At 46.2% G+C, this 23,109-nt stretch overlaps 1 protein-coding gene across 1 annotated transcript in view; it reads left to right on the top strand.

Moving 5' to 3' along the window:
* Positions 1-23,109, top strand: part of TSNARE1 (t-SNARE domain containing 1) — a 230,143-nt gene that overhangs the window by 36,255 nt on the left and 170,779 nt on the right. Inside the window, exon 4 of the mRNA XM_063925132.1 lies at positions 19,645-19,735. Coding sequence (XP_063781202.1) covers positions 19,645-19,735 — 91 coding nt within the window. The remainder of the gene's footprint in view (positions 1-19,644; positions 19,736-23,109) is intronic.

Raw genomic sequence — 23,109 nt, 5'->3', positions numbered from 1 at the left:
TACATAGTAGAAACTTTCCAACATCCATTATGACTCCTTGAGCCCAGTCTCCTAAACCGGAGAACCAATTTCGCGGGTTCAACCATGACACCCAACTAGTCAGCTCATTACCTACAGCAGCAAGGGTGAGATTGTGTTTTCGACGAAATTCCCACTTCAATTGGAGAATATCGTCCATCTTTTGGTCTATGACCTCTACCGGATCCTCGGTGCTATTTGTGATATACGTGCAACACTTTATGCCGTACTGTGTTGCCAATGTAACACAATATCCGCCTGTTACTGCTGTAAGATAATCAAGAACCATCCTATGCTGAACTAGTTCTGTTTTATAAGCTTGAAGTTCTCTTCCAGTGTATCTAAACGTGTCATCATACATTTCAGTGATATTATCTAACAAATTGGCGAGTGCGGAAATGTATCTATAATTCATCACACCTCGAGCGGTGCGAGTGAAATCTAACGCTACCAGAACCTGAATCCCGGTGGATTCATGGATAAGATCAGAGGCCGGATGCTCTAACCTTTCTGACAGTTGTCTTTTAACTCGGTGCTCGTAATGAGTGTGAGTATAAGGAGCTTGGGCACCACGGTGTATGTCCTTCATTTTGTCATGTGTAACAGTCATCACTTCAGGCAATACTTTTCCAATATAACACAATCCTTCAGAGTTTGGGGCAAGCCACTTGTACGCCTTTCTCCCGCATATGAAATATGCATCATCGGGGAGAACATATGGGACGGAGAAGGACATGACCATGTTACAAACCTTCCAGGTGAAATCTCCTGACCCTAATTCTTCCATCTGCCTAATGCACGTATCGGTTTGTACGATATGTGCACAGTATCCTGGTGATACCTCTCCAACTCTAGTAATCCTATTTCCTAAGGTATATCGATACCGAAAAGATTTTCCTCTACTGGCTATGTGGCGTACGAGCTCTGTATCTGTAGGCATTCTATCTGCTCTGTGTGAAAAGGTCATGGTATGGTTGCTCCATGACACTTCCCAGTTTCCCGGTTTTCTAGGATTGGAGATGTTAAAACATAAGAGGGACCTATCCACATGGTATTGGTGGAGCTTCAAACTAGGAGGGCTGGAGATGTTAAACCTCCGGTCCACCGGTCTCCCACCACTTAGCTCAAGTACCTCCCCTAACGTTAAAGGAAATGGTACTAGCCCTGATTTGCTGTGACCCTGAGGTACTTGAGAGCATACCCAACAATCTGTTTGGTTTAACACGTTACCCACTAAGGAGTGATAGTCACTCAATGGATGCCGGTCTATATGGATATTAAAACTAGATTGGCATTTCTTTATGCATCCATCTTCGACCAGATTATCACAGAGCCTACAGATACAATTTTCTTCAGCTAACAATCCATCACAATTTCTTCTATCGGATCGTTTTCTGATACTCGCCTTTGCTTGTTGGTTTGGTTGATCTTGGAAAACTACACCTCCATCATCATAATCGGAACCCATTCCAGAACCTCTTTCGACCTCTATGGTACTCTCGCCGGAACAGACTGCTCTGGTCAACATCATGGTTAACATCAAAATCCGGATCACAGTCTCTTGGGGCAAGTCCATCTTTGAGGAGGAAATAGAGAAGAATGAGAAGGGGGAAAAAGAAATTTTAAGGGAGAGGGGCTGGGAAGTGGAGAAAAACAATAAAAGGGAGAAGGGAGTCGACAACTGCTTTCGGTCTTCAAGGCTCAGGTGCCGCCTCAGTCCTCCTGGAACAGACACTCCAGTGATACAACCTCTACCGTCTGTTCCTTATCACGGGACTTCTCTGGATCAGCAACCTTTTTGCAGTGGGATGAATGGACCCAAGTCTCTCTCTCAGCAACCTTCAATGCTGTGGTGCTAGTCAATAAGACCTGGTATGGTCCTTCCCATCTATCAATAAGACAACCTGAGCGTAGAAAATTTCGTATCATTACATAATTCCCAGGTTCAATGTCATGACAATTACTATCTGGTAAATCAGGAATCATCAACTTCAGATTATCATTTTGATTCCTCAACTGCTTACTCATGTTAATCAAGTACTTTACAGTTACTTCATTGTTACATTTCAAATCATCCTGAGGGTTAATCATGACATGCGGTTGTCGACCAAACAGAATTTCAAAAGGGGACAGGTTAAGAGGGGACCTGGGAGTGGTTCTGATGCTATACAAAACAATGGGTAAAGCTTCTGGCCACGTCAATCCTGTTTCTGCCATTACTTTACTCAATTTATTTTTAATAGTGCTGTTCACTCTTTCGACCTTCGCACTCGCCTGTGGACGGTACGGAGTGTGCAGCTTACTATCAATTCCCATCAACTTACACATTCCTTGAAAGACATCACCTGTAAAATGGGTACCCCTATCACTTTCAATGATTCTAGGGATACCATATCTACATACAAATTCCTGCACAATTTTCTTAGCTGTAAACATAGCGGTATTTGTAGCTGCTGGTAAAGCTTCGACCCAATTCGAGAAAACATCTATACAGACAAGTACATATTTCAAATTTCGACATGGGGGCAATTGAATGAAGTCAATTTGTATTACCTGGAAAGGGCCGCCGGCAGGTGGGATATGGGATGGTTCTGTAGGTATTGCTTTTCCAATATTCTTTCTCAGACAGGTAAGGCATGACATTGCTCTTTTACTCGCATGAGAGGAGAATCCTGGGGCGCACCAGTATGCTCTTACCAATTTGCACATCCCCTCCTTGCCTAGATGAGTCAGCCCGTGAGCTGCTTCAGCCAGACATGGAAGGTATGCCCTGGGGGCCACTGGTTTACCATGTCCATCCGTCCAGAGCCCTGAGGACTCCTGGCCATATCCCTTTGCCTTCCAGACTGCTCTTTCCTGTGTGGAACACAAATTCTGCATCTCACACAACTTCTGTGTGTTGATGGTATTAAATATCATCAACTGTGTGGTGTCTGTCCGTGTGGGGGTAGCAGCTGCAAGCTTTGCGGCTTCGTCTGCTCGGCTGTTACCAAGGGATACTGGGTCTTGGCTATATGTATGTGCTTTACATTTGATAACAGCCACTCTGTCGGGTTCCTGTATCGCTGTTAGAAGCCTTTTTATGTGAGCTGCATGCGCTATCGGTGTACCAGCTGCCGTCATGAAATTTCTGAGCCGCCATAGCGCTCCGAAATCATGGACTACCCCGAACGCGTATCTGGAATCGGTGTAGATATTGGCTGACTTACCCTTAGCCAATTCACATGCTCTGGTTAGGGCGACCAGTTCAGCAACCTGGGCTGAGTGAGGTGGGCCTAGCGGTTCCGCTTCTATGGTGTCTTGGTCATCTACGACTGCGTATCCAGTACACAAGTCTCCCGAGTCTGACTGTCTATGACAACTACCGTCCGTGTAGAACGTGAGTTCTGCATCTTCCAGTGGATTGTCACTGATGTCAGGCCTTGCGGTAAAATTTTGGGTCAAATATTCCATACAATCATGTGTATCTCCCTTTGCATTAAATCCTCCTTCCCCATCACTCTCACCTCCCACCCTTTGTGCCTGACCAGGCACACCTGGGAGGAATGTTGCAGGGTTTAATGCGCTGCATCTCCTTATGGTGATGTTTACTGGGGCCATTAATGCCAATTCCCATCTCGTAAACCTTGCTGATGAGACGTGTCTGGTTTGGGCAGAATTCAATAAGGCAGATACCGCATGCGGTGTATGGATTGTGAGGTTGTGGCCTAGCACGACATCTTCGCTTTTTGTCACTAGCAATGCTATCGCCGCAACGCTACGCAAGCATGTGGGGAGGGATCGCGCTACCGTGTTTAGCTGAGCGCTGTAGTATGCAATTGGCCTGCTGGCATCACCGTGTTTTTGTGTTAGTACACCTGCTGCGCACCCAGCACTTTCTGTTCCGTATAGTTCAAAGGGTTTCCCATAGTCTGGCATACCTAGTGCTGGTGCCTGCGTTAGGCACTGTTTGAGTCTCTCAAATGCTGTTTCAGATTCGTCTGTATGCGAAATCCGATCAGGTTTGTTTGAAGAGACCATTTCCTGCAAAGGTAGCGCCAATATGGAAAATCCTGGGATCCAATTACGGCAATACCCACACATTCCTAAAAACGTCCTGATCTGTTGTTGGGTTTGTGGCAGTGTCATGTCTCTAATGGCTTGGATTCTATCAGCGGTCAGGTGTCTCAGTCCTTGTGTTAGACAGTGTCCCAAATATTTTACCTTAGCTTGGCATAATTGCAACTTGTCTTTGGAAACCTTGTGACCTGTGTCTGAAAGATGAAACAGGAGCTGTTTCGTATCCTTCAGAGATGTTTCCAGTGAATCTGAACACAGTAATAAATCGTCCACATACTGTATCAATACTGATCCACTGTCTGGTTGGAAAGACTGTAAACAATCATGCAAAGCCTGAGAAAATATACTTGGACTATCTATGAAACCTTGGGGTAACCGAGTCCACGTGTATTGGACTCCTCTGTATGTGAATGCAAACAAATATTGGCTGTCAGGGTGCAGAGGTACCGAAAAGAAAGCGGAGCAGAGGTCAATAACAGTGAAAAATTTGGCAGTGGGAGGAATTTGCATTAGGATGACAGCTGGATTAGGCACTACGGGGAACTGACTCTCAACTATTTTGTTAATCCCCCTTAGATCCTGCACTAGCCTGTAACCCCTCCCCCCACTCTTTTTAACAGGGAAGATGGGACTATTTGCGGTGCTGGACGTTCTTACTAGAATGCCCTGTTGTAGCAAGCGCTCTATTACTGGGAAAACTCCTAACTCCACCTCTGGCTTCAGAGGATACTGTGGGATTTTTGGAGCTATCCTACCATCTTTTACTTGCACAACTACTGGAGCTACGTTTGCCATTAATCCAGTGTCCTGTCCATCTTTTGTCCAAAGTGACTCTGGTATCTGAGATATCATCTCTTCTACTTGGGATGGATTCCTATTTGTCATAATGGAATGTGACATTAATTTTGATGGGGAGTCTAACATGTCTCGTACTTCCTGAGCGTGATTCTCAGGAATGTCCAAGAATACACCTTCAGGAGTACAATAAATGACGCAACCCATTTTACATAGTAAGTCTCTCCCCAGGAGATTAGTTGGTGCCGATGCTGCCAGCAAAAAGGAATGCTTGGTATGCAAAGGCCCTATTGTAATCTCGGCTGGTTTGCTAACAGGGTAGTGCTGGACTACTCCTGTTACTCCCATGGCTGGAATTGTCCTACCAGTGGTTCTCATGCCCACTGTCGAATTTATCACTGACTTGGCCGCCCCTGTGTCTACAAGAAAGTTTAAAGTTTTACCAGCCACATTGATTGCAATCTCTGGTTCGCTTCCAAGACTGGCAATCAACTTAACTGGCTGCAGATTACAGGTATGGCCACACCCCTATTGGGTATGCTGACCTCCCTGAATCCCGCTGGCAGCAACTACTTGTGAGGGAGTTAGCTGGGAACTACCAGAGGCATGCCAGTCTCTGTTCGGGGGATATCTTTTTGTTTCCCCTGTATGTGGCTCAAAACTCCGCCTCTGTGGACCCTGCTCCCAATGTCGTGTGTTGTGTTGTTGTCTAGGGGGTTGAAAAGATCTTTGTACATTCTTTGTTCTACATTCTCGTGCAAAGTGTCCCGGTCTGTTACAAGAAAAACATGTTATTACACTTGCCTTACCCACAGGATTCGGTGGTACATACGCAGGCTGCCTTGTGGTCAGCGCCTGTATACTTACGGACATCAACTTATCACTTTGCGATTCCCTGTGCCTAGTGATGTTTCTGTCGTGATCAATAGCAGCCTCTCTCAATGTGGACACTGACAGACCTCGCCAACATGGCTGCGTGGTCTGTACCCTAGCTTTTAATGTTTCTTTCAAACCATCCATCAGTACAGATACTGCTACTTCTCGATGGTTTGGGTTGGTCTTAATGTCTTCTATACCAGTGTACTTTGCCATTTCTAATAGTGCCCGGTGAAAATATTCTGTTGCCGTTTCGGACTCCTTTTGCTTAATGGAAAATATTTTATTCCATTTAACAACGGCTGGGAAATACTCTTTTAGCTGTAAATTTATCCTTTTTACATTATCCTTGTTGTACACGTCTGTAAGCGGTACATCTTTATCCAATGCACAATCAGCTAAAAACTGAGTTGCATCAACATTGGAAGGTAAACAAGCTCTTAGCAGTATCTGCCAATCCTTGTTGTTGGGTTCTACAGTGTTACCTAGATCCCTGATGTATTTTTGGCTAGCAACTAAATCCTTTCTGGGGTCAGGAAATTCGGACACTATTGTTCTTAATTCCATTCTGGAAAATGGAGTGTACATGGCAATGTTCCTTATGGGAGTGGCTCCAGACACATCTGTTTTTCCATTGGGAACTGCTATTACCCTTACAGGAGCAATTCTAACAGCCTCTTCCTGTGTAGATTCTACAGCTTGTTGTGGTACAATTGTTTCAGTGTAGTGCATGGTGCCGTACTTACCCGTTGACACGACCTCACCTATCCCTCCGCTAGGGGTTTTCACTAATCTCGTGGGTGTCGCTGTGCCTACTGTGGTCTCTGCTATGGTGGCTGCAAGAGAGAGAGCTGAAATTGTTGCTGAATCGTCTTCTTGATCACACTCCTGAGGAAGGTTCAAAACAGGGTACATCTTGCACGGGTTAATACTTGCATGAGTTATTTGGTTAACATCATTAACATTTACAGTGTTACTAAGAGTTTGTGTTTTACAACCCAGTGCGTTTCTCTCCGCAATCAACCTCTCTCCTGCAATGTATGGTGGAGGAGGAGCTGTGGCAATCAACTTCCTGACTGCCCCAGATCCTGCCGCCAGAGCCAAACCTCTCTGTATCTCACCTTCCTGGTGCCATAACTGTAAATAATCATGATGTTGAATTCGTCTCTTTGCTGATTTTACGAGACATATCCTCCTCCTTAAATTTTGTAACACTTCTGGACTGAAGCTACCTATTCTTGGGAATTTGTCCCTGTCTTGTACAGTCATTCTCTCCCATTCATCACATAAAGATTCGGTGTGAATTCCATATTTTTCACACATTACATATCGTGCCGACCCAATTGGTCGGTTCACAGAATCAACCTGAACCAGGGTTGATCGCCCCCTACCTGAGCAACTGGCCCCCATAGTCTGCAGGTGTTGCTTAGTCCTCCTTGGATCTCTGTATCAAGGTTTTCAGCAAGCCTTTACAGACAACCAAATTACTCCACAGTAGGCCGGCGGTGGCGGTTTACCGAGTACCCCACTCACTCGCCCACCTCGACCAATACGACCTGATCACACCGATATGGTGCTGGCGTACTCGATACAGGGCCCCTATGGAACCTTCAGTTTACTGGAACATATGAGGGTTACCCGCAGGACACTTACTCTTTCCAGTAAAGTTGGGGTTGTTAGATAGTTCCTGAGTGACCAGCGAACTTCCCTTCCAAAAATAAAAAATTACACAAATCACGTCAGAATGTACAGATAGCGTTTGTGACCACTTTACTCTAATGGTATTAGGTCAGATTACTAACTACTGCACACAATTACGTGTGGTCCAATCGTTCAGTACACGAGCACTACTTGTCATGTACTGAAAGATCAATGGAATCGATGTTTCCGGCCGCGATTCCTTCAGCAAGAGCTTATGGCCTATATGGGTTCTGCACCAACACCCCAGGCGTTGTGCCACTGGACTTTTATAGCGGACCTTTTACCTTACGACCTCCTGGTCTTGTTACCTTATGACCTCCTGGTCTTGTTACCTTATGGTCCGCTATACTCTAATGCTCAAATATTATTTAACCAGGGATGCCTCCCTAGCCACCGTATATGTCACTTACACGTGTGTCCCTTGACGAGTACCCGGCTTTCCTTTTGGTTCCACCTTAAAGTTATATAAACTTTTGTATACAAAACACACTCACTCAACACATGTACACTTTTGTTTCTATATCTATTTCTGCGCAGAAATTGTCTTTAGGCCAAAAGTGTTACCAATTAGGAGCAGGATCTGTTAAACTAAATTTCAGATTTTTTTTTTTTTTTTTTTTCAAAAATAGATTTGCGTTATTTACCGCTTCGCGTTATCTACCGCTGTGCGTTACTTATCGCCTTGCGCTAATTATCGCTTTATCACAACTTGAGCTACGTGGGCGTAACCGGACGCTACGTTGCGTAATGTACGCTGCGTGCGTCTGCCTTTTGGATTGCGTACGCTAGTCTTTGTTAGCGACACGTGTACGCAATGCAAAGGATCCACCGTAACACAATATATACTTTTATCAATGTAAATGATCCCTGATCATCTACCGCAATCCACACTGACTGCCTTGTATCTCAGACAAACCGTGTGTTTGTTCTATACTTTAACTATCACCTCTACTATGAAATAACAGCAAATCTCTTTTTAGCACTTTCTATCAACTATAAAATTTGGCAAACAGGAATAGTGATATACGAAAATGAAACAGAAAAATGCAGATATATGTATGCGTGCGTGTATACGCAAGACAAAAGAAAAATAAACAGTTTTAAAAAGACACAAGCGTTTTGTTCTTACTTCCGGTTCCCGGATTCCTTCAGCACTCTTTATCTAAGCGAAGCAGACGCTTATCCCGTCTGCACTGTGAGACAACCTCCCACCCTTTGCTGGAGGGATAATGTCTGCTGATCTACCTAGTGCAGATATGAGAAGGATAGGACGAGTCCCCAATTGACAATGCTAAATTCCTTTGTCGTATAACAACCCTTTATGAAGCTAAGAACACTGTACGCCGTTTACTTAAGAAGTACCGTAATGGTACGCTAGTTGCGTAACGATCGCTCAGCCGTAGGCGAGACGCTCAAGCGTCACGTTCGCTCACGGCCCAGCGATCACAGGACACGTTATTGGTTATGTCTAGGGTAATGATTCGCTATGGCGTAGCTTACGCTCGAGACCACGAGGAGGTCACCAGCGATGCAGACGCTCACAACACTATACCTTTATGATAAAACCTTTATACCAATGAAATACACTGAATACCTTAATGTGAGTACAGGGTGTAAGTGCAACCTTGTGTAACCTGACTAACTACAAAGCTGCTTGAGCGTCACCGACGCTCAAGTGAACACTTAACACTATAGGAAATACACAGATGCTGGTTTAGGTTCCAAAGCCTATTAACTGTATTATATCTAATATACTTGTAAAAGGGGATAACAGTACAAATGATACACTACAATATAACAGAGACTTCCTAACCAATAAATACAAAAAGACAATACTACACTGACCTAAATGCAATACAATACAATACTATCTAATACAATACAATACTAGCCTAGTCTAGGGGAGATATGAGAGAACAGAACAGAGAGAGAGAGAGAGAAATTGAGAGAGATTGGCTCACAGAAAGACAATGATAACGGAGAGAAACTTACGCACAAAGGGTATGATCGCCTGCGCCTCGATATCCAGCTCCCGGCTATCAGCAGATAACCGTTGATGAGAGAGTGAGAGCTGGATGTGGTCGGCCTGCCTATTTATGCCCCACACACAATGCAATCTCCTGGTCCTACAATCCCATTGTCCATTGGCCGAAGGAATTCGGCCCTGCATCATAACAAAAGGTCATAGGGTGATTCATACAGGTGGGCTGTGACGATTTCCAACAGCTCAGGTGGGTGGGAAACTGGGTTTCCCGCCGCATACCTGAGTATGTGTAAATAATAGAAATGGACATAAACTTCTTATGTCCATAACTATTCGCACGAGCGATTAATACGCTCCAAACCAACACCGGAATATTGCTAATTAAATACTCTTCCGATGGGTACCAAACACTGCTGTATGATTCCTGTTAGACCCTTCGTACGATATAAAGAGGGATTCCTCAGCTCTGGGACATTGTATTTTAACCAAACTTTCAGAATCTATCAAAGGGACCATGATCTGTAAACTACATTAATTGTGAAAATATGTAACGAATGAGTCGCACGCTACGACTACATAAACTCTACCGTAAATACGCATACCGCGCCTGCGAGTGCACGCTATTGCGGGTATGCGCCTCCACGGGAGAGCGTATGCACGCGCAGCGCGGACCAGTGTGCGGTGCAAATATGGCAACGTGCATTGAGACATTTTTCTGACTTTGACAGCGCTCTAACAGATGTGCATGCCAGAACAGCTCTGTGCACCTAGGAGTTATTCACTGCACGCTGCCATAACCTACCGCAGCAACCAGGCAAACTGTTCAACATATGCACAAGCCTGAGTATTTGAGGATCGGAGAACAGTTGGGCGCGGCACCCTAGATGGTCTACAGGCAAAGGACCTATTTTTGTTCTAAATGTTTGCAATAAACCTAGTGTTGAAATTTTGTTGACTATGGTCTCATTTTACATTTTACTGCCCCTGTAGTTCTGCCGCCTGCTTGGCAGTATACATTGTTGTGGTGATACCCTGGTTTCAGCAGGTGCGAGAATGGATTGGGTTATTGCTTGGGTCATACGCTAATCGGAATATCTGCTCATTAGGTGACGTGTTAGTTTGGTCCCTTTAAATGTCTTTCAACTATTTGTTTAAGGTGAAATAAACATTGGTTTTCCTTAATAGCGACAATTCCCCTCCCGCTCCCCCATTGTGTACTGTACAGCATACACAGTAGACTATATAATGGGCAGCACGGATGGTGTAATGGTTAGCATTACTGCCTCACAGCACAGAGGTCATGGGTTCAATTCCCACCATGGCCCTAACTGTGTGGAGTTTGTATGTTCTCCCCGTGCTTGCGTGGGTTTCCTCCGGGTACTCCGGTTCCCTCCCACACTCAAAAAAATATACTGGTAGGTTAATTGGCTCCCAATTAAATTAAGAATAGCATAAATGTTTGTGCGCCTACCTGCGGTAGGTAATATAGAGTGTAAGCTCCACTGGGGCAGTCACTGATGTGAATGGCCAAATATTCTCTGTAAAGCGCTGCGGAATATGTGTGCGCTATATAAATAAATAATAGATAATTATACTGTGATCTGATTACTAGAGTTTGTAGCATATTTGGCGCCTTGATAATACCAGTCCTAGATTGAAACACTTCTTACACCTGTTGTCACTTGGCTTTGTTACCTCCTATTCATCAGTTTGTGACACTATTTTGACCTATGTCCAACACTTGTTCTTGCTCTTACATATTGTACAAAACTGACCTTGAAAATGCTTTGCAGCGCGTTGTGCGTGCAGTATGTGAAGTGCGGCTGTGTACTGTAAATGATCGTTATTACATTCACTGTACACGGTTAGTCCGTGCTCTGCAATGCTGCGCCACGCGGGAAACATTTTACTGCGCACTGCACTCATCTGGCGACGCCCAGAGGCCTATAAATAGTGTTAAGAGATAATATTACAGCATAAGTCATTGTTGGCTGTCCACACTATTTAATGCCACCGGCGAGAGCCCACAGCCCTATCCTCACTGTTCCTCTCTGTAATTAACTTGTGTAGACTACAAGGGGAAGTCACCCAGGGTGTACTAATAATTACAATAATGAAATGTCTTTCAACTCTTGTTTATTAAATGAAAGGAACTTGCTGAACAATGTGAAATTCCTCCTCTTATTTCTTTTTAATGAGGCTTCTCCGATGAAGCGCATCTTAAGCTGCATTTTGGGGATCATTTTGGCTATCCTGTGTTTTGCAATAGTTGTTTATTGCTTTGAACATTTCCCAATAATGAGTATTTCCAGTTCCAGCAAAGTGCTCTCGTCAATGTATGCTTTCATATACTAGGTTACGCCGCGTGTCTGGAGCACCTGCGCGTTGGAGCCGTGATCCCAGTTTGGTGGCCCATGCGATGGCACCAGGTATGGGGGCTGCCAAAATAATACTGTGGTGCCAATATTTTCATTTTCCACTCGGATTCTGCATCGAGACCGCAGAAATGTTTCTAAAATTAACTCCGTTCACCGTTCAAGATTAGTAGCAAGCGATAAGCGTATCACTCGTTATTAAATGAGGCCCTTAGTGTTGAATGTTACAGTTCACAATTGTGCGGTTCAGCAGCACTATCTCCTGTGCTACGCGTGTGTATTGTGACGTGTCATGTTACATTGTTGGGTTACTCTGAGTCATCTGAACATAGTTGGGTTTCCCAGGAAACTGCAGCATCTTCCAGGTTATATCCAGGTTATATATAGAACACATTTAAGTCTTAAATAGAGCGAGCAGGTAAATCTTTCTCTTGCTGAGAATTACAGGTGTTCATTAACCAGTGCCGTTCCTCGTGGCGTACGGCGTCCTGCGGGTTTTTCTGTCGCATCATGCGGTTATTCTGTAATCAGGACCTAGACTAGGCGGAACCAAAGTGACATTTATACTCACATGTGAGCACTTCCGAGATCCAGGGACCCCAGTGTCCCACCTTACTGTATACCTACTGTACAGTATGTGCCCATTACTACAACGGAATGACACTTTTTTTTTTGTCTGTTTGGAGTTGTAGTCACATTTCACCAGCAAAGTTCTTATTATTCAGTGTTGCAGCCTTTTACAGAGTGCTGCACCCTCAGTGTTCTATGTAAGATGATCAAGCTGCATGCTCCTTTTTTTTATAATGACGCATTGATTTATACATTGTATCACACCGGGTAGATTACAGGATGTTCTCTTTCCTGCTCCGACCAATACATCCAATCATTTCACATCCCTTACCTAGGACTAAATCCCCTGCAACTCCCAGCTCAGAGCTTCCTCTTCTGAGTTCTCGTTCACGCTGTAAACTATCTATTTGCATTTAATGATTATTTCTCTATCGTCCTAGTGGATGCTGGGGTTCCTGAAAGGACCATGGGGAATAGCGGCTCCGCAGGAGACAGGGCACAAAAGTAAAGCTTTCCGATCAGGTGGTGTGCACTGGCTCCTCCCCCTATGACCCTCCTCCAAGCCAGTTAGATTTTTGTGCCCGGCCGAGAAGGGTGCAATCTAGGTGGCTCTCCTAAAGAGCTGCTTAGAAAAGTTTAGCTTAGGTTTTTTATTTTACAGTGAGTCCTGCTGGCAACAGGCTCACTGCTACGAGGGACTTAGGGGAGAAGAAGTGAACTCACCTGCGTGCAGGATGGATTGGCTTCTTGGCTACTGGACATCAGCTCCAGAGGGACGATCACAGGTACAGCCTGGATGGTCACCGGAGCCTTGCCGCCGGCCCCCTTGCAGATGCTGAAATAAGAAGAGGTCCAGAATCGGCGGCAGAAGACTCCTCAGTCTTCTAAAGGTAGCGCACAGCACTGCAGCTGTGCGCCATTTTCCTCTCAGCACACTTCACACGGCAGTCACTGAGGGTGCAGGGCGCTGGGAGGGGGGCGCCCTGGGAGGCAAATGAAAACCTATTTTGGCTAAAAATACCTCACATATAGCCTCCGGAGGCTATATGGAGATATTTAACCCCTGCCAGAATCCGTTAAGAGCGGGAGACGAGGCCGCCGAAAAAGGGGCGGGGCCTATCTCCTCAGCACACAGCGCCATTTTCCCTCACAGAAAGGCTGGAGGGAAGGCTCCCAGGCTCTCCCCTGCACTGCACTACAGAAACAGGGTTAAAACAGAGAGGGGGGGCACTAATTTGGCATTAGAAATATATAAAAGATGCTATAAGGGAAAACACTTATATAAGGTTGTCCCTATATAATTATAGCGTTTTTGGTGTGTGCTGGCAAACTCTCCCTCTGTCTCTCCAAAGGGCTAGTGGGTCCTGTCCTCTATCAGAGCATTCCCTGTGTGTGTGCTGTGTGTCGGTACGTGTGTGTCGACATGTAGGAGGACGATGTTGGTGAGGAGGCGGAGCAATTGCCTGTAATGGTGATGTCACTCTCTAGGGAGTCGACACCGGAATGGATGGCTATTTAGGGAATTACGTGATAATGTCAACACGCTGCAAGGTCGGTTGACGACATGAGACGGCCGACAAACAATTAGTACCGGTCCAGACGTCTCAAAAACACCGTCAGGGGTTTTAAAACGCCCGTTTACTTTAGTCGGTCGACACAGACACAGACAGGGACACTGAATCCAGTGTCGACGGTGAATAAACAAACGTATTCCTTATTAGGGCCACACGTTAAAGGCAATGAAGGAGGTGTTACATATTTCTGATACTACAAGTACCACAAAAGAGGGTATTATGTGGGATGTGAAAAAACTACCATAGTTTTTCCTGAATCAGATAAATTAAATAAAGTGTGTGATGATGCGTGGGTTCCCCCCGATAGAAAATTATGGGCGGTATACCCTTTCCCGCCAGAAGTTAGGGCGCGTTGGGAAACACCCCTTAGGGTGGATAAGGCGCTCACACGCTTATCAAAACAAGTGGCGGTACCGTCTATAGATAGGGCCGTCCTCAAGGACCAGCTGACAGGAGGCTGGAAAATATCATAAAAAGTATATACACACATACTGGTGTTATACTGCGACCAGCGATCGCCTCAGCCTGGATGTGCAGAGCTGGGGTGGCTTGGTCGGATTCCCTGACTAAAAATATTGATACCCTTGACAGGGACAGTATTTTATTGACTATAGAGCATTTAAAGGATGCATTTCTATATATGCGAGATGCACAGAGGGATATTTGCACTCTGGCATCAAGAGTAAATGCGATGTCCATAACTGCCAGAAGATGTTATGGACACGACAGGGGTCAGGTGATGCAGATTCCAAACGGCACAAAGGTGTATTGCCGTATAAAGGAAGAGGAGTTATTTGGGGTCGGTCCATCGGACCTGGTGGCCACGGCAACTGCTGGAAAATCCACCGTTTTTACCCTAAGTCACATCTCTGCAGAAAAAGACACCGTCTTTTCAGCCTCAGTCCTTTCGTCCCTATAAGATCATATCTGCCCAGGGATAGAGGAAAGGGAAGAAGACTGCAGCAGGCAGCCCATTCCCAGGAACAGAAGCGTTCCACCGCTTCTGACAAGTTCTCAGCATGGCGCTGAGACCGTACAGGACCCCTGGATCCTACAAGTAGTATCCCAGGGGTACAGATTGGAATGTCGAGACGTTTCCCCTTCGCAGGCTCCTGAAGTCTGCTTTACCAAGGTCTCCCTCCGACAAGGAGGCAGTATGGGAAAAAAATTCACAAGCTGTATTCCCAGCAGGTGATAATTAAATTACCCCTCCTACTACAAGAAAAGGGGTATTATTCCACACTATATTGTGGTACTGAAGCCAGAAGGCTAGGTGAGACTTATTCTAAATCTAAAAAATTTTTGAACACTTACAAAGGTTCAAATCAAGATGGAGTCACTCAGAGCAGTGATAACGAACAGGAAGAAGGGGACTATATAGTGTCCCGGGACATCAGGGATGCTTACCTCTATGTCCCAAATTTGCCCTTCTCACTAAGGGTACCTCAGGTTCGTGGTGCAGAACTGTCACTATCAGTTTCAGACGCTGCCGTTTGGATTGTCCACGGCACCCCGGGTCTTTACTAAGGTAATGGCCGAAATGATGATTCTTCTTCGAAGAAAAGGCGTCTTAATTATCCCTTACTTGGACGATCTCCTGATAAGGGCATAGTCCAGGGAACAGTTGGAGGTAGGAGTAGCGCTATCTCGGATACTGCTACAACAGCACGGGTGGATTCTAAATATTCCAAAATCGCAGCTGATCCCGACGACACGTCTGCTGTGCCTAGGGATGATTCTGGACACAGTCCAGAAAAAGGTGTTTCTCCCGAAAGAGAAAGCCAGGGAGTTATCCGAGCTAGTCAGGAACCTCCTAAAAACAGTGCATCATTGCACAAGGGTCCTGGTAGAAAATGGTGGCTTCCTACGAAGCAATTCCATTCGGCAGATTTCACGCAAGAACTTTTCAGTGGGATCTGCTGGACAAATGGTCCGGATCGCATCTTCAGATGCATCAGCGGATAACCCTATATCCAAGGACAAGGGTGTCTCTCCTGTGGTGGTTATAGAGTGCTCATCTTCTAGAGGGCCGCAGATTCGGCATTCAGGATTGGATGCTGGTGACCACGGAGCCCAGCCCGAGAGGCTGGGGAGCAGTCACACAAGGAAAAAATTTCCAGGGAGTGTGATCAAGTCTGGAGACTTTTCTCCACATAAATATACTGGAGCTAAGGGTAAATTTATAATGCTCTAAGCTTAGCAAGACCTCTGCTTCAAGGTCAGCCGGTATTGATCCAGTGGGAAAAACATCACGGCAGTCGCCCACGTAAACAGACAGGGCGACACAAGAAGCAGGAGGGCAATGGCAAAAACTGCAAGGACTTTTTGCTGGGCGGAAAATCATGTGATAGCACTGTCAGCAGTGTTTCATCCCGGGAATGGAAACTGGGAAGCAGACTTCCTCAGCAGGCACGACCTCCACCCGGGAGAGTGGAAACTTCATCGGGAAGTTTTTTCCACATGATTGTAAACCGTTGGGAAATACCAAAGGTGGACATGATGGCGTCCCGTCTGAACAAAAAACGGGACAGGTATTGCGCCAGGTCAAGAGACCCTCAGGCAATAGCTGTGGACGTTCTGGTAACACCGTGGGTGTACCAGTCGGTGTATGTGTTCCCTCCTCTGCTTCTCATACCTAAGGTGCTGAGAATTATAAGACGTAGAGGAGTAAGAACTATACTCATGGCTCCGGATTGGCCAAGAAGGACTTGGTACCCGGAACTTCAAGAGATGTTTACAGAGGTCTTATGGCCTCTGCCGCTAAGAAGGGACTTGCTTCAGCAAGTACCATGTCTGTTCCAAGACTTACCGCAGCTGCGTTTGTTGGCATGGCGGTGGAACGCCGGATCCTAAGGGAAAAAGGCATTCCGGAAGAGGTCATTCCTACCCTGGTCAAAGCCAGAAAGGAGGTGAACGCACAACATTATCACCACATGTGGCGAAAATATGTTGCGTGGTGTGAGGCCAGGAAGGCCCCACAAAGAAATTTCAACTCGGTCGATTCCTGCATTTCCTGCAAACAGGAGTGTCTATGGGCCTTAAATTGGGGTCCATTAAGGTTCAAATTTCGGCCCTGTCAATTTTCTTCCAGAAAGAATTGGCTTCAGTTCCTGAAGTCCAGAACTTTGTCAAGGGAGTATTGCATATACAACCCTCTTTTGTGCCTCCAGTGGCACTGTGGGATCTCAACGTAGTTCTGGGATTCTTCAAGTCACATTGGTTTAAAACCAGTCAAATCTGTGGATTTGAAGCATCTCACATGAAAAGTGACCATGTTCTTGGCCCTGGCCTGGACCAGGCGAGTGTCAAATTGGTGGTTTTTTTCTCAAAAAAGCCCATATTTGTTTGTCCATTCGGACAGGGCAGAGCTGCGGACTCGTCCCCAGTTCTCTCCCTAAGGTGGTGTCAGTGTTTCACCTGAACCAGCTTATTGTGGTGCCTTGCACCTACTAGGGACTTGGAGGACTCCAAGTTGCTAGATGTTGTCAGGGCCCTGAAAATATAGGTTCCAGGACGGCTGGCGTCAGGAAAACTGACTTGCTGTTATCCTGTATGCACCCAACAAACTGGGTGCTCTTGCTTTTAAGCAGTCTATTGCTAGTTGGATGTGTAATACAATTCAGCTTGCACATTCTGTGGCAGGCCTGCCACAGCCAAAATATGTAAATGCCCATTCCACAAGGAAGGTGGGCTCATCTTGGGCGGCTGCCCGAGGGGTCTCGGCTTTACAACTTTGCCGAGCGGTTATTTAGTCAGGGGCAAACACGTTTGTAAAATCCTACAAATTTGATACCCTGGCTAAGGAGGACCTGGAGTTCTCTCATTCGGTGCTGCAGAGTCATCCGCACTCTCCCGCCCGTTTGGGAGCTTTGGTATAATCCCCATGGTCCTTTCAGGAACCCCAGCATCCACTAGGACGATAGAGAAAATAAGAATTTACTTACCGATAATTCTATTTCTCGGAGTCCGTAGTGGATGCTGGGCGCCCATCCCAAGTGCGGATTATCTGCAATACTTGTACATAGTTACAAAAATCGGGTTATTATTGTTGTGAGCCATCTTTTCAGAGGCTCCGCTGTTATCATACTGTTAACTGGGTTTAGATCACAAGTTGTACGGTGTGATTGGTGTGGCTGGTATGAGTCTTACCCGGGATTCAAAATTCCTCCCTTATTGTGTACGCTCGTCCGGGCACGGTACCTAACTGGCTTGGAGGAGGGTCATAGGGGGAGGAGCCAGTGCACACCACCTGATCGGAAAGCTTTACTTTTGTGCCCTGTCTCCTGCGGAGCCGCTATTCCCCATGGTCCTTTCAGGAACCCCAGCATCCACTACGGACTCCGAGAAATAGAATTATCGGTAAGTAAATTCTTATTATTTTCTACTGATATACTCTGTGCTGCTGGGGACACTGCTTCTCCCACTATATAACTCTCAGTCTGTGGCTTCCTGCTGCCTCCATTCCCCTCCTCACATCATATCACTGCCCCTGTCACATGCAGCCCTGTCCTCACTGACACATCATTCATCTCCTGATATACTCTGTGCTGCTGGGGACACTGCTTCTCCCACTATATAACTCTCAGTCTGTGGCTTCCTGCTGCCTCCATTCCCCTCCTCACATCATGTCACTGCCCCTGTCACATGCAGCCCTGTCCTCACTGACACATCACTCATCTCCTGATATACTCTGTGCTGCTGGGGACCCTGCTCCTCCCACTATATAACTCTCAGTCTGTGGCTTCCTGCTGCCTCCATTCCCCTCCTCACATCATGTCACTGCCCCTGTCACATGCAGCCCTGTCCTCACTGACACATCACTCATCTCCTGATATTCTCTGTGCTGCTGGGGTACCCTGCTCCTCCCACTATATAACTCTCACCCTGTGACTTCCTGCTGCCTCCATTCCCCTCCTCACATCATGTCCCTGTCACATGCAGCCCTGTCCTCACTGACACATCACTCATCTCCTGATATACTCTGTGCTGCTGGGGACTCTGCTCCACCCACTATATAACGGTCATTGACTTCCTGCTGTCTCATACCCCTCCTCGCGTCATACCACTGCCCCTTGTCGCATATCCTTACTAATACATTATTCATCTCCTGACATACTCTGTGCGGCTGGGGCCCCTGCTCCTTTCACTATATGGGGACATAACATTAAAATCAGACTAGCAATTGTTGCTCTTGCAAAGCAAAACATTTTTAAATTAAGAATACTTTGCAAAGAACATTTATTCACAGTAACTATAATCTCCCAAATCAGGTCATGATTGCATAATTACAAGTGCCACCACAAATTATCATGGTAAACATTATGAATAAATATATTTCATAACAGATGCTGCAGACGGCGTGACGAGTGCAATCACATATTTTTTTTTTTTAATTTGTTACCATTTCCGTAGGATCTGAAATGTTAACTGTTCTATCTCCCGGATAACGGGCTATAAGCCGTCACTGTGCGCGTCTGTAACCGGCTGTTATGATGTTATTGATGATATTGCAGTGCTCGGAGCTGTATATATTGCACAGTAGCGGAATCCACTGCACGTATGTAGTCGCTACTGATACTGTAATTCCGTATGGAATATATACGTGCCACGTACTTCCTCTTGGAATAAATGTAATAAGCAGTATATAGGATCAAGCCGTTATTATAACAGACACTGTATCTCCGTTTTCTAGGCATTTCACACAGCAGGAGACCAATAACACCATAACTTCTAGCACCAAATCTGTTCTGCAGCTGTCGGAGATCGTGAGAGGGTCGTCGCGGGTGAGTGTACCTATCGTCTAACGCAGTGCAGATAAAAGGGTGTCACTGTGACATTGGGGGGGTCTGCCGCCTGTGACCCTGTCTCCAGGATAGACACAGAGTTTACAGAAAGAGGCGACCTTTCACAACATTGGTGTGTTCCGCCTTTCCTGTTGGGTGGTGGGACCAGAACTTACGCAGCACTTTGTTTAAATAATACTATAAAGCTGCTTGCATTGGTGTTTACAGGTACACATGGGTTGTTACACATTATGTACAGTGCATTCGGAAAGTATTCACAGCGCTTCAGTTTTTCCACATTTTGTTATGTTAGTCTTATTCCAAAATGGAATAAATTCATTTTGTCCCTCAAAATTTTACACACAATACCCCATAATGACAACGTGAAAAACGTTTTTTTTTTTTTTAGATTTTTGCAAATTTATTAAAAACTAAGAAATCACATGTACATAAGTAATCACAGCCTTTGCTCAATACTTTGTTGATGCACTTTTGGCAGCAATTACAGCCTCAAGTCTTTTTGCATATGATGCCACAAGCTTGGCCCACCTATCTTTGGGCAGTTTCGCCCATTCCTCTTTGCAGCACCTCTCAAGCTCCATCAGGTTGGTTGGGAAGCGTCGGTGCACAGCCATTTTCAGATCTCTCCAGAGATTTTCAATCGGATTCAAGTCTGGGCTCAGGCTGGGCCACTCAAGGACATTCACAGAGTTGTCCTGAAGCCACTCCTTTGATATCTTGGCTGTGTGCTTAGGGTCATTGTCCTGCTGAAAGATGAACCGTTACCCCAGTCTGAGGTCAAGAGCGCTCTGGAGCAGGTTTTCATCCAGGATGTGTCTGTACATTGCTGTGTTCATCTTTCCCTCTATCCTGACTAGTCTCCCAGTTCCTGCCGCTGAAAATCATCCCCACAGCATGATGCTGCCACCACCATGCTTCACTGTAGGGATGGTAGGGATGGTATTGGCCTGGTGATGAGCGGTGCCTGGTTTCCTCCAAACATAATGCCTGACATTCACACCAAAGATTTCAATCTTTGTCTCATCAGACCATAGAATTTTGTTTCTCATGGTCGGAGAGTCCTTCAGGTGCATTTTGGCAAACTCCAGGCGGCCTGCCATGTGCTTGTTTACTAAGGAGTGGCTTCCGTCTGGCCTGATTGGTGGATTGCTGTAGAGATGGTTGTCCTTCTGGAAGGTTTTCCTCTCCATGGAGGACTGTTGTGGCTCTGACAGAGTGACCGTCGGGTTCTTGGTCACCTCCCCACTACGGCCCTTCTCCCCCGATCGCTCAGTTTAGACGGCCGGCCAGCTCTAGGAAGAGTCCTGATGGTTTCAAACTTCTTCCATTTACGGATGATGGAGGCCACTGTGCTCATTGGAACCTTCAAAGTAGCAGATATTTCTCTAACGTCCTAAGTGGATGCTGGGGACTCCGTAAGGACCATGGGGAATAGCGGCTCCGCAGGAGACTGGGCACAAAAGTAAAAGCTTTAGGACTACCTGGTGTGCACTGGCTCCTCCCCCTATGACCCTCCTCCTTGTGCCCGAACGAGAAGGGTGCACACTAGGTGGCTCTCCTGAGCTGCTTAGTGAAAAGTTTAGTTTTAGGTTTTTTATTTTCAGTGAGACCTGCTGGCAACAGGCTCACTGCATCGAGGGACTAAGGGGAGAAGAAGCGAACTCACCTGCGTGCAGAGTGGATTGGGCTTCTTAGGCTACTGGACATTAGCTCCAGAGTGACGATCACAGGCCCAGCCATGGATGGGTCCCAGAGCCGCGCCGCCGGCCCCCTTACAGAGCCAGAAGACAGAAGAGGTCCGGAAAATCGGCGGCAGAAGACGTCCTGTCTTCAACAAGGTAGCGCACAGCACTGCAGCTGTGCGCCATTGCTCTCAGCACACTTCACACTCCGGTCACTGAGGGTGCAGGGCGCTGGGGGGGGGGGGGCGCCCTGAGACGCAATAAAACACCTTGGATGGCAAAAAAATGCATCACATATAGCTCCTGGGCTATATGGATGAATTTAACCCCTGCCAAAATACATAGAAAAACGGGAGATAAGGCCGCCGATAAGGGGGCGGAGCCTATCTCCTCAGCACACTGGCGCCATTTTCCCTCACAGCTCCGTTGGAGGGAAGCTCCCTGGCTCTCCCCTGCAGTCACTACACTACAGAAAGGGTTAAAAAAGAGAGGGGGGGCACTAATTACGCGCAGTATTAAAGATACAGCAGCTATAAGGGGAAAAACACTTATATAAGGTTATCCCTGTATATATATATAGCGCTCTGGTGTGTGCTGGCAAACTCTCCCTCTGTCTCCCCAAAGGGCTAGTGGGGTCCTGTCCTCTATCAGAGCATTCCCTGTGTGTGTGCTGTATGTCGGTACGTTTGTGTCGACATGTATGAGGAGAAAAATGATGTGGAGACGGAGCAGATTGCCTGTAATAGTGATGTCACCCCCTAGGGGGTCGACACCTGAGTGGATGAACTGTTGGAAGGAATTACGTAACAGTGTCAGCTCTGTATAAAAGACAGTGGTTGACATGAGACAGCCGGCTACTCAGCTTCTGCCTGTCCAGACGTCTCATAGGCCGTCAGGGGCTCTAAAGCGCCCGTTACCTCAGATGGCAGATATAAACGCCGACACGGATACTGACTCCAGTGTCGACGGTGAAGAGACAAATGTGACTTCCAGTAGGGCCACACGTTACATGATTGAGGCAATGAAAAATGTTTTACACATTTCTGATAATACGAGTACCACCAAAAAGGGGTATTATGTTCGGTGAGGAAAAACTACCTGTAGTTTTCCTGAATCTGAGAAATTAAATGAGGTGTGTGATGATGCGTGGTTTTCCCCCGATAACAACTGATAATTTCTAAAATGTTATTGGCATTATATCCTTTCCCGCCAGAGGTTAGGGTGCGTTGGGAAACACCCCCTAGGGTGGATAAAGCGCTCACACGCTTGTAAGAACAAGGGCTCTACTCTCTCCTGAGATGGCCGCCCTTAAGGATCCTGCTGATAGAAAGCAGGAGGGCATCCTAAAAGGTATTTACACACATACTGGTGTTATACTGCGACCAGCAATCGCCTCAGCCTGGATGTGCAGTGCTGGATTGGCGTGGTCGGATTCCCTGACTGAAAATATTGATACCCTAGATAGGGACAGTATATTATTGCCTATAGAGCATTTAAAAGATGCATTTCTATATATGCGTGATGCACAGCGGAATATTTGCCGACTGGCATCAAGTCTAAGTGCGTTGTCCATTTCTACCAGTAGAGGGTTATGGACACGACAGTGGTCAGGTGATGCGGATTCCAAACGGCATTTGGAAGTATTGCCTTATTAAGGGGAGGAGTTATTTG

Source organism: Pseudophryne corroboree, chromosome 5, assembly GCF_028390025.1.
Source record: "Pseudophryne corroboree isolate aPseCor3 chromosome 5, aPseCor3.hap2, whole genome shotgun sequence".
Taxonomy (NCBI): Eukaryota; Metazoa; Chordata; class Amphibia; order Anura; family Myobatrachidae; genus Pseudophryne; species Pseudophryne corroboree.
Note: the sequence above shows the minus strand (reverse complement) of the source record. Positions and strands in the feature narration are given on the sequence as shown.